The sequence below is a fragment of the Papaver somniferum genome, unplaced genomic scaffold (assembly GCF_003573695.1).
Source record: "Papaver somniferum cultivar HN1 unplaced genomic scaffold, ASM357369v1 unplaced-scaffold_128, whole genome shotgun sequence".
Lineage (NCBI taxonomy): Eukaryota > Viridiplantae > Streptophyta > Magnoliopsida > Ranunculales > Papaveraceae > Papaver > Papaver somniferum.
The window spans coordinates 4,213,311-4,226,426 of NW_020621936.1; the positions used below are offsets into that span (position 1 = coordinate 4,213,311).

Consider the following 13,116-nt stretch of genomic DNA (forward strand, 5'->3'; position numbering starts at 1 on the left):
GGGGAAGTGGTTTTCGTGTTGAGACGAAGTATTGACTAAGGGGAGTGATACATATCACCATAGTATTGTTGTCGAAGTTGTGATATAATAACTTTGATACTGTGTGAAAAAGCGGGGGTACAACAACCACACCCAATATTTCTCTTAGCAATCTGTATGGACAAACTCCAATATACTTTCTAGAGAATCAACTAGACAGTCAGACTCAATCGAGCTAAAAAGTATATCAAAGAGTTTATATCTCAATCTCTCGATTTGATATATACTCAAGCAAATAGAAATCTGCGAGTCTTTATCAAATACTAGAGAGATAACTTGGATGGTACCAAAGACCAATATCCAAGTGTCAATCAATTTAAATCAACAACCAAAAGGTCGGATATTCTAATTGATTGAACTACGCACAACCTGTGATATTTCAATTATATAACAAAATATAATGCGGAAAATAAATCACACAGACACCAGAATTTTGTTAACGAGGAAACCGCAAATGCAGAATAACCCCGGGACCTAGTCCAGATTGAACACACACTGTATTAAGCCGCTACAGACACTAGCCTACTCCAAATTAACTTCGGTCAGGACTGTAGTTGAAACCCAACCAATCTCACACTGATCCGAGGTACAATTATTCTCCTATGTATCCGATCCCAGCATGATGCTACGTACTTGATTCCCTTAGATGATATCACCCATAATTAAGAGTTGTTACGACCCAAAGTCGAAGACTTTAATAAACAAATTTGTATCACACAGAAAAGTCTACGGTAATACATAAATCCGTCTCCCACGAATATACCTACGAGTTTTGTTCTGTCTTTTGATAAATCAAGGTGAACATGAACCAATTGATAACCCAGACTTATAGTTCCGAAGAACAACCTAGTATTTCTAGGCTTGTGTAACCGTACCCAAACTTGTACATTTGTTGGTTCAACAATAGTTAACCAAATGGTTATCCAAATGATCACTTTCATATCAACCATATTCTTCTTCACCATAACTAGTTCAAGTGACTCAAATGAACTAGCTAGAGAGTTGTTCAATTGCAAGGAAATCTTATGTAACTACACAAGACACAATCGAAGCAAAAACGATTTGATTCACTCGAATCGGTTCATGAACTATATAGCCACGGTTTGCAATTTGCATTCCTTAGTTTATATAAGAATAAGTTCACACACATCGTTTTTAGATATAACCTACTCAAGTTCGCGGATTGGATTCGCGGACTTAAGTTCCCGGACGGAGTTCATCTCCAGCAGAATTTCTCGGGTCGAGAACTTTCGCCAGTTCGCAGACTGAGTTCGCGGACTTAGCTCACCCCGCTATTCCGGTTCTCTTGATCAACAAAGTTCGCAAACTTCGGTTCAAGGAATAAGGACTTATACATATATGTGTTTCCACAACAATGCTTATATCCTCCAATGGTTATATTATCTAAAATCTCATTTCAACCGTTGAAACATTCTTAGAGGACGTTGATATTCTATAGTTGTTATTCGCAAACTATTTTTCGTCAAAGTAAGCAATTTTCAAAGTGATTGAAACTTGTCATGACTTTCGTCACTAGGTAAAGATGAACTTGGCTAAAGCGAAGCTTACCAATACATATTTCGAGAAATAGATAGGCGAGATAAACTCGGGTCGAAATAGCAAATGTGTATAATCTAAGTCTATATAGCAAAACGACTTTTGTCTCAAGATATGAGATAAATAGACTTTTGAGTGATAGATAAGTTCAAGTCTCCACATACCTTTTAGTCGATGAAGATCCAACGGTTCCTTGAGTAGTCCTTCGTCTTATATGATGATTTCCATGGAGTTCTTGAGCTCAACTACACTTTCTATCCTAGTCCGAGACCTTAGCTATAGTAGACTAGAAATAAAGACTTATAGTTTTGATCACTAACATTGACAAACATGCTTGAGATAGAAACGCACGCGAGTTCGACCGAGCAATGCTCTAACAATCTCCCCCTTTGTCAATTTTAGTGACAAAACTATCAATACATATGGATTTACAAAAAATACATAAATTAACTTTTGTAGATCCTATTCCATATGCCTAATCTTCAACATTACTTGAAATTTTCGTCACTTCCAAGTACTCAAATGATCCCAAAGGTTGTAAGTTCAGCATCATCGTTGTTGAAAATCCGTAGCTATAACAACGATAAAACAAGAGTTCTCAATCATTGTTGTACAGTGTCATAGTATCATTACACAGCGTCAAAGTTCAATTGTATCACAACTTCAACAACAATACTATGGTGATATGTATCACTCCCCCTTAGTCAATACTCCATCTCACTTGGAAAGCACTCCCCCTTACATAATGATCCGAAAACCATATGTATTTTTAGTGTGAACTACATATTAATTCTCCCTCTTTTTGTCAATAAAATTGGCAAAGGTACAAGAACGAGATCCTAATGAAATTTCCGAAAGAGACATTTCATGACCAAAAGAAAGAAACACATATCATCTTATTTAGATGCAATCATAAAGCCAAAGATAAATGCATTCATCAAGGAGTTTATAAAGATACAAGATAACCCCTATAATATTCCACAGCCGCACTCCCCACAAAGATTTGGCAATTAAGCACAAGTTCAATTAAGAATTGTCCCCCATAATATGTCTTTCCCGAAGGAACAACAAAAGCGACCTTAATTTCAAAAGAAAAGAAAGATTTCTTTGGACATAACAAATCACATAGAAGTACGAATTTGAATCAAAATACCCAATTAAATTAACCACAAGAGAACCCATGATTAATTTGATCGAAAATACACAACAAAACTAATCACAAAAGTAATCAATTTAATTGGTCATGATCATCATAAGAAAACTTACAGAGCAACAACTAAATAACCAAACAAGATGATTAATTTAGTTGAATATGCTCGACATAAAGTACCTCACGGAACAACAACTAAGCTAATCATAAAAATAATCAACTTGGCCATTTAGTGCTCAATATAAGACACTTTATGGAGCCTCACAGTAATACATAAAAATATGGATCAGGGAAGATAAATACTACGGAATACACAAGGTGTTAGAGCATAGCTCGGTCGACCTCGCATGCGTTGCTATATCAAACATGTTTGTCAATGTTAGTGATCAAAACTATGAGTCTTGATTTCTAGTCTATTATATCTAAGTCTCGGACTAGGATAGAAAATTGTAGTGGAGCTCAAGGACTTCATGGCGATTCATCATACAACGACGAAGATCTACACAAGGAACCGTGGAACTTGATCAACAAAAAGGTATGTGGAGACTTGAACTTATCTATCATTCAAAGGTCTATCTATTCTATCTCCTACTTCTTATGAGACAAAAAGTCGTATGCTATATAGACTGGATCATACACATTTGACATTTCGAGCTGAGTATTCACTACTTATCTTTTTCTCGAAATCGTGTGTTGGTAAAGCGTTTCGCTTTGATCAAGTTTATCTTCACCTAGTGACGAAAGTCATGAAAAGTTTCAATTACTTTAATAATTGCTCTGACGTGAAACGGTCTGTGAATAACGGCTATATAACGTCCTCTGAGCATGTCTCAATAATTGGAATGAGAGTTTAGATTACATAACCATGTATTCCTTAATCCGAAGTTTTCGAACTTTGTTGATTGAGAGAAACCGGAGGAATTGGCTTTGCCAATTCCGCGAACCCAGTCGTCAAACTCAGTCCGCGAACTGACAGAAGTTCTCTTACCGAGAATTTCTGCTGAGATTTTTCAAAAACTCCTTTGCGTGTTTAGTCCGCGAACTGGCGGAAGTCTCTTTGCCGAGATTTTCTGCTGAGTTTGGAAAACTCTGCCGGTTGCCTTAAGTCCGCGAACTCGTTTGTGAGCTTAAGTGGTAATGATCTAAAGATGTGCTCTGAACATGAAACTTAAATTACTAAGAAATGCTTTATGAAAACCGTGGCTAAAGTTCATGAGACGATTCATCGAATCGAATCATCATTGTTTCAATTGTGTCTTGTGTAGTTATATAAGATCTCATAGCAATTGAACAACTCTTTAACTAGTTCATTTGAGTCAATTGAACTAGTTATGGTGAAGAAGAACTAGGTTAATATGAATTGCTCATATGGTTAACCTTTTGGGTTACTATGTTGAACTAACATACACGTACACGTTTGGGCATGGTTTTCACAAACCCAGTAAACGTCTACCCAAGTGTGTGTGACAAGCTAAGTTTTCGACCTAACGGTTGAGAAATATTAGCTTGAATCTAAACCAGGTTTTCATCTAACAGTGAATATGGATTGCTTTGTAACTAAGGCAAAACCCAGATTTGAAGGCTATATAAAGGAGACATCTAGCATTGTGCAAAACTAATCCCCACACGTCTGTGTGATACTAGCGCGCTCGCTAGAGTCGATTCTCCTTTAACCTTTGGTTTTCTTCTCTAAAACCAGGTTAACGACTTAAAGACCTCATTGGGATTGTGAAGCCAGACCGATACTACTTTATCGTAGTTGTGTGACCTGATATTGCATCTTCTATCGTACGAGTACAATCTTTGATTGGATTGAGATCGTGAGAGTTCTCCGATAGGCAAGATAAAGAAGTCACAAAAATCTTCGTCTCGCTGTTTGTGATTCCTCGACAAACCGCTTGTGTAGTCGGGAAGGATTGTTGAGAGGTGATTGATTAATCTAGGCCGTTCTTCGGGAATATAAGACCGGATTATCAATTGGTTCCTGTTCACCTTGAATTAGTGGGAGACGAATTTATCCTTTGGTATACTTTTCTGTGTGAGACAGATTTGTTTATTATCAAGTCTGCGATTTTGGGTTGCAGCAACTCTTAGTTGTGGGTGAGATCAGCTAAGGGAATCAAGTACGAAGTATCCTACTGGGATCAGAGGCGTAGGAGTACAACTGTACCTTGAATTATTGGGACACTGATTGGGGTTCAACTATAGTCCATTACGAAGTTCACTTGGAGTAGGCTAGTGTCTGTAGCGTCTTAATACAGTGTGTATTCAATCTGGACTAGGTCCCGGGGTTTTTCTGCATTTGCGGTTTCCTCGTTAACAAAACTTGTGGTGTCTGTGTTATTTCTTTTCCGCGTTATATTTTTTATATAATTGAAATAATACAGGTTGTGCGTTAAAGATCATCAATTGGAAATCCAACCTTTGGTTGTTGATTGATATTGATTGATCCTTGGACATTGGTCTTTGGTACCGTCCAAGTTATCTCTCTTTCATAAAGACTCGCAGATTTCCATTTGCTTGAGTAAAGATCAAATCGAGAGATTGAGATATAAACTCTTTGATATATCTTTTTATTGATTGAGTCTAACTGTCTAGTTGATTCTCATAAAAAGTATATTGGAGTTTGTCCATACAGATTGCTAAGCGAAATATTGGGTGGTGTGGTTAGACCCCCGCTTTTTCACAAGGATTCATTCTATTTTCCATCACTATTCGCATAACGACATTCAATAGACATAATCCTTGCAAACAAAAGATTTTAACCTATCTTCCATCAACAATTGACATAATAGGCTTAACTTTTGTATTTTTCAAAAGTATACTCATTCTTTTATCAATACATGCATATCGACATACGAAAGACTTTACTTTTGACAAGGTATGGGACAATCATAGTTCACGGACGTAAACACATATCCCATAACAATATTGCAATATATAAAACCATAAAGATTAATACTGCAAAAATCATCTTCCAAACAAATTTATAATTTAAACCAATAAATCTAAAACATGAAGATGAAAACGTTGGACATAGCTATGTGTAATCACAATAATGGCTATTCCAAACTCTAGTTATTCTTCTAAACAAAACAAGAAAAATAGAAGATTTACTAGGCAATAAGACCTTTGAAGAATTCTTTATCGTCCCCGAACTCCTTGTCTCTAACAACCATTGGGACATAAGGTTCATTAAGGTAGGAGTTTATATCAATAAACCTTCTTGGCTGATGATGTGGAACCTGGGCCTTCTGAATCTCATGAGTCTTATACACAAAAGCCTTTATTTGTTGAATTTCCTTTCGCATCTCCTTCAAGACTTCAAGAACATCAAAAAACTTCTGAGAGTTTGAAGGAACGGCTATTGGCTTCCTCACATTCCTTCTTTTTCTTTTCAAGGTAGGAGATAACTGAGATTTCTCTTTTTCCTTCATGATTGATGGCTTAACAATCATATTAACATCTTTTCCATCAGAAGACATCATGATTGGAGTATCCATAACGTATGGGTTTGTGAGAGGAAATCGCAAATTAAACTCAACAAGTAGTCTTGAGATAAAAAGAGGTTTTGAGGAAGGAAAAAGGAATGTAGGGTTTCGAAACCTTTAAACAGGTTCGTACACGTCCAACTCACAACCCATTAAAGAGTATAATTGTCGATAATAACCCTCCTTTGTTGATAGACAGAGAAGAACAAAACTAAGAAAAGAAGAGAAAAAAAAATTTTCCTAAATCCTGAGAGGTACAAAATCATTGTCTCTTTTGATCAGGCACATGAGACAAGATTTCCAAAATAACACAATCAAGTTGCGTTGTGGTGAACAACAATTTTTCCACCATTTTCCTCTTGAGAGGAATCCACAGATCTCTGTCTATCAAAACGACTCGACCATACTTTCTTCTCTAATGGTCTTGGTTTATCCTTGGAAATTAACTTCTTAGACGAAGATAAAATCCTACATACCTCAGCGGTCTTCCGAGCAAGTTTAAGCTTATTTGCTAATTGATTTGCTCTTCGTTGAAGTTTGTTGACGTGCCTTAATTGGGGTTTGTACTTGTAACACCTTGAAAGTTCATGACCCTTTAGAGAACAATAAAAGCACGTCAAACTAGGATAAAAGTCAGGCTTTTGAGATGTGTACACAGCTAGACACATGGTGGAACCTGCAACATTACAAATAGAGTTTCCAAAGAGTGGGTCAATTTTTTCTTCCAGATTAGTTGGGTTTTCTTATGAAAGAATATCGAGATTGATGTATGTATTGATACAGTTATCAAAGTCAATATATTCACCAAGAAGTGCAACACTTGATTTCTCGTCTTCATTAGAATCATAGTTGTCAGACATTTCATCAAGAGTTGCAGCAAGACCTTTGTTCCCGATGTATTTTCTATGATTTGGGCACCCGTTTGAAAAATGACCAAATCCCTTACACTTAAAGCACTAAGGAATATCCCCGTCATCAATTTCATATGTTTCCCTGTTCTTAGGAGGAATACGATTATGAGGTTTGACTGATGCTTTAGGCTTATCTCTGGAGAACCGTTTACTTCTCTTCAACAGAAGATCCCTAAACTTTCTTGTGATCATCGAGACTTACTTGTCAAGATCTTCACCTGATGAATCCGTCTCAGAGTGATCATCTTCAGAGATATACACATTTTTACTTTATCAAGTAATTTTGTGTTTTTAGTGTTTTGAACGCAACATCCTTAGATTTGGATGAATACTCGTGATCAAAGATCTTAAGCTTCCCAACCAGCGTATTTCTGGAGAGATTATCAAGGTTATTTCCCTCAACGATGGCATGCTTCTTAGAGTCGTTTCTAGATGACAGCGATCTGAGAATTTTCATCACAATGTCCTTTTCAGGAATAATCTTACCCAATGCAAAAGATGCATTAACAATTTCAGACACTCTGTGATTAAACTCATCAAATGTATCTTCATCTTCCATACAAAGGTTTTCCCAATCGGAGTTAAGGTTTTGAAGCCTAGCTTCCTTTTCACTGGAGTTACCTTCGAATACGGTTTCTAAGATATCCCACGCATCTTTAGACCTCGTGCAATTTGACACATGGTGTTGAAGATTTGGGGTAATGGCATGTATAATGGCATTCAAACCGTCGGAATTTTTCTTTGCATCATTTATCTCGGAAGGGGTGTATTCACCAATATCCTTGGGAACGTTTACATCTCCAACTGCCATGACAGGAGCATTATAACCATTAACAACATATACCCATGATTGAAAATCACGTGCTTGAAGAAAATCTCGCATAACAATTTTCCACCACAAGTAATTAGAGCCATCGAAGACTGGTGGTACGTTAATTGAGATAGCACCTTTTTCCATAGAGTCAGATCGCTACAAACACAGACTTTTAAGGTCTTGAACGTGTTTGCCTGCTCTGATACCAATTGAAAAAGCAAGGGTACAACAACCGCACCCAATATTTCGCTTAGCAATCTGTATGGACAAACTCCAATATACTTTCTAGAGAATCAACTAGACAGTCAGACTCAATCTAGATAAAAAGTATATCAAAGAGTTTATATCTCAATCTCTTGATTTGATATAGACTCAAGCAAATAGAAATCTGCGAGTCTTTATCAAATACTAGAGAGATAACTTGGATGGTACCAAAGACCAATATCCAAGTGTCAATCAATTTAAATCAACAATCAAAAGGTCGGATATTCTAATTGATTGAACTACGCACAACCTGTGATATTTCAATTATATAACAAAATATAATGCGGAAAAGAAATAACACAGACACCAGAATGTTGTTAACAAGGAGACCGCAAATGCAGAAAAACCCCGGGACCTAGTCTAGATTGAACACACATTGTATTAAGCCGCTACAAACACTAGCCTACTCCAAATTAACTTCGGTATGGACTGTAGTTGAACCTCAATCAATCTCACACTGATCCAAGATACAGTTATGCTCTTATGTCTTTGATCCCAGCAGGATGCTACGTACTTGATTCCCTTAGCTAATCTCACCCACAACTAAGAGTTGCTACAACCCAAAGTCGAAGACTTTAATAAACAAATATGTATGACACAGAAAAGTCTACGGTAATAGATAAATCCGTCTCCCACGAATATACCTACGAGTTTTGTTTCGTCTTTTGATAAATCAAGGTGAACAGGAACCAATTGATAACCCAGACTTATATTCCCGAAGAACAGCCTAGTATTATCAATCACCTCACAATAATCTTAATCGACGCGGCGAAAAAATATATTGTGGAATCACAAACGATGAGACGAAGTGTTTGTGATTACTTTTATATCTTGCCTATCGTAGATATCAATCTCAAGCCAATTATTACAATTGTACTCGTACGATAGAAACAACAAGATCAGATCAGACAACTACAAGAAAGTAGTATCAGTCTGGCTTCACAATCCCAATGAAGTCTTTAAGTCGTTAACCTGGTTTAGAAGAAGAAACCAAAGGTTAAAGGAGAATCGACTCTAGCTTAGCACAACTAGTATCACACAGAAGGTGTGGAGATTAGGTTTCCCAGTTGCTAGAGTTCTCCCTTATATAGTCTTTCAAATCAGGGTTTGCAATCAATGTTAGCTTGGTAACAAAGCATTCAATATTCACCGTTTGATGAAAACCTGATTAGATTCAAGCTAATATCTTTCAACCGTTAGATCGAAAACTAGCTTGTTACACACAAATGAAATGCATGTTTCTAGGCTTGTATAACCGTACCCAAACTTGTACATTTGTTGGTTCAACAATAGTTAACCAAATGGTTAGCCATATGATCACTTTCATATCAACCATATTCTTCTTCACCATAACTAGTTCAAGTGACTCAAATGAACTAGCTAGAGAGTTGTTCAATTGCAAGGAAATCTTATGTAACTACACAAGACACAATCGAAGCAAAAACGATTTGATTCACTCGAATCGGTTCATGAACTATATATCCACGGTTTGCAATTTGAATTCCTTAGTTTATATAAGAATAAGTTCACAAACATCATTGTTAGATATAACCTACTCAAGTTCGCGGACTGGGTTCGCGGACTTAAGTTCCCGGACGGAGTGCATCTCCAGCAGAATTTCTCGGGTCGAGAAATTTCGTCAGTTCGCAGACTGAGTTCGCGGACTTAGCTCACGCCACTATTCCGGTTCTCTAGATCAACAAAGTTCGAAAACTTCGGTTCAAGGAATAAGGACTTATACATATATGTGTTTCCACAACAATGCTTATATCCTCCAATGGTTATATTATCTAAACTATCATTTCAATCATTGAAACATTCTTAGAGGACGTTGATATTCTATAGTTGTTATTCACAAACTATTTTTCGTCAAAGTAAGCAATTTTCAAAGTGATTGAAACTTGTCATGATTTTAGTCACTAGGTAAAGATGAACTTGGCTAAAGCGAAAGCTTACCAACACATATTTCGAGAAATAGATAGGTGAGAACAGCTCGAAATAGCAAATGTGTATAATCTAAGTCTATATAGCAAAACGACTTTTGTCTCAAGATAGGAGATAAATAGACTTTTGGGTGATAGATAAGTTCAAGTATCCACATACCTTTTAATCGATGAAGATCCACCGGTTCCTTGAGTAGTCCTTCGTCTTGTATGATGATTTACATGGAGTTCTTGAGCTCAACTACACTTTCTATCCTAGTCCGAGACCTTAGCTATTGTAGAATAGAAATCAAGACTTATAGTTTTGATCATTAACATTGACAAACATTCTTGAGATAGCAACGCATGCGAGTTCGACCGATAAATGCTCTAACACTGTGTAATAATACTATGACACTGTATAACAATGATCGAGAGCTTTTGTTTTCTCATTGTTATGATTACAGAACTTCAACAACTATGATGATGAATTGAACATCTATGGAATCATGGGAGTACTTGGAAAAGACGAAGTTTTCGAGTAATGTTGAAGCACCAAGGAGATCTAGCATGTGGACGAGAAGCTACAAAGTTTTATTTATTTTGTAATCCATATGTATTGATAGTTTTGCCACTAAAATTGACAAAGGGGGAGATTTTTAGAGTACTGCTCGGTCGAACTCGCATGCGTTGCTATCTCAAGCATGTTTGTCAAGTTTAGGTGTCAAAACTATATGTGTTGATTTCTAGACTACTTATAGCTAAGTCTCGGTTTAGGACAGATTAGTGTAGTTGAGCTCCAGACTCCATGGCGATTATCTTACGAAGACGAAGAACTACTCGAGGAACTAGTGGAACTTCATCCGACTAAAAGGTATGTGGAGACTTGAACTTATATATCACTCAAAAGTCTATCTCTCTATCTCCTACTCTTGAGACAAATTCGTAAAAGTATGATAGTTTTCATACATACACATTTGCTATTTCGAGCCGAGTTTACTCGCCTATCTTTTTCTCGAAATACGTGTTGGTAAGCTTTCGCTTTAACCACTTTTCATCTTTATCCGTGACGAAAGTCATGATGGCGTTTCAATCTTGAAAATAGCTTTGATGACGATAGTCGTGAATAACGATTGTTATAACATTATAGAAGAATGTTTCAATGATTGAAATGAAGAGTTGAGATTATGTAACTAATTATGGATATAAATATATATAGTGTGTTTGCACATTAGTGTATAAATCCATGTGTTGGAAACCAATTGTGTGCACTTGTGCATGCGACGTTGGTCAAGGAGACAGGTTGGGTACGCATACCCGTATGCGTACTGGCGGAATTTTTCTGACCGAAAACTTCTGCTGGAGTTTGTAGTTTACAAACTGGAAAACCAGTCACCTTAGGTACGTGTACCCATGAAAGTTTTCGAACCGAAAATTTCTGCTGAGTTCCCAAACTCAAATCCGGTAGCTAAGGTACACGTACCTGTACGCGTACCCAAGCTGGTTATTTCTCAAATTGGAAGTTTACGAACTTAAAACAATAAATCAATAAGGAATGCAATCTTTGCAAACCACGACTATATTTTTTTTTATTAATCACATAACTTTTATTAAAATAGCCAAAATTACAGCCCAATTACAAAGGAACTCAAATTTAAAAATAAAAGATACATGCCCTAATACAAGAAGCTAAAATTTGAAGATAAAAGAAACATGCCCACTAACAGACCCACTACTTTCTCTTAACCTTTCTTTTCATCCAAATCTATAATACTCAACATTTGGCATTTCAACTCTTGGCAGACATTGAGGTCTACCAAGGGGTATCTGTCTAACTCCAGCAGCAAAAGATGCTCCCTTTTTAGCCATATTGTCAGCTGAAAAGTTGACTTCCATGTAACAATGTTCATATCTTATTGAACTGAGCTTCCTTGTAGCAATACTCCATCTTCCTTTAAGAAACCATGGTACCCTTCCCTGAGAAAATTCTGCCAGAACATCCTTAGAGTCTGATAGAATAATTATCTTCATCATATTCCATTGCACAGCTAACTCCAACGCCCATATAATACCATAAGATTATGCAAGATAATTAGAAGCAATACCAATGTCACCAGTGAGAACACCTAACACCTGACAGTTTGAATCTCTTACTACAACCCCAAATCCCGCAGAACCAGGTTTTCCAAATGATGAGCCATCACAACAGAACATCACACATTCTTGTTCAGGTGGAATCCAATAGCAAGTCTTAATGAACTGAAATTTGGACATTCTTATCCCTAAATGAAACTTTTCAATGATCTCTTGATCATAATTTGGATTCCATTTGGTGCCTGTAATTCTCATCCCACCCTCATTTACTAATTTCATGATTCTGCTGTTGAATCTATGCATATTTGGTTTGATCTCTTCAAAAAAAAACAATTATTCTTCTGAAACCACAGTTCCTTTATAATTTTGCAGGATGCATTTATCCATACTTGTTTGACCAGAGGACTGCAGTTAGAAGCTTTCTTCCATACATCTTCAAAAGAAGTTGGCACTTTGAACTTAAATACATCACAGATCCATCTCCAAATCTCAGTGCTAAAACTACATTCCCATAGCAAGTGATTCATGTTATCTTCTGCAGCTTCACAAATGCAACATCTTGAAACTATTTCATATCCATTCTTAATCATGCACTGATCATCCACATATATTCCTTGTATAAGCTTCCAAACATTACTAGCAATTGAAGGATGAAGAAAATGAGACCATATTTTTTGTGACCAATTGACTGCTATTCTTTATGTCTCAATTTATCAACTGCCACTGAAGTCAAAAAATCTCCTTTTAAAGTTCTTGTCCATATCATAGCATCCTCTCCCCCAAGTACTTCAGGCATTTGAAGATTATTAAAGATATGATGAAGCTCACTATTTATAGACCACTCTCCATTTAGTAAAATATCAGAAACTTTCAA

General features: G+C 36.6%; 1 protein-coding gene across 1 annotated transcript; it reads right to left on the reverse strand.

Moving 5' to 3' along the window:
• Window positions 1–11,903: 11,903 nt before the first annotated feature.
• On the reverse strand, window positions 11,904–12,521 carry LOC113331842. Its single transcript, XM_026578495.1, has 2 exons — window positions 12,254–12,521; window positions 11,904–12,157 (listed from the first exon to the last, which is right to left on the reverse strand). The coding sequence occupies exons 1-2, from the start codon at window positions 12,519–12,521 to the stop codon at window positions 11,904–11,906; spliced, it is 522 nt and encodes a 173-aa protein (XP_026434280.1).
• Between the last annotated feature and the right edge of the window lie 595 nt (window positions 12,522–13,116).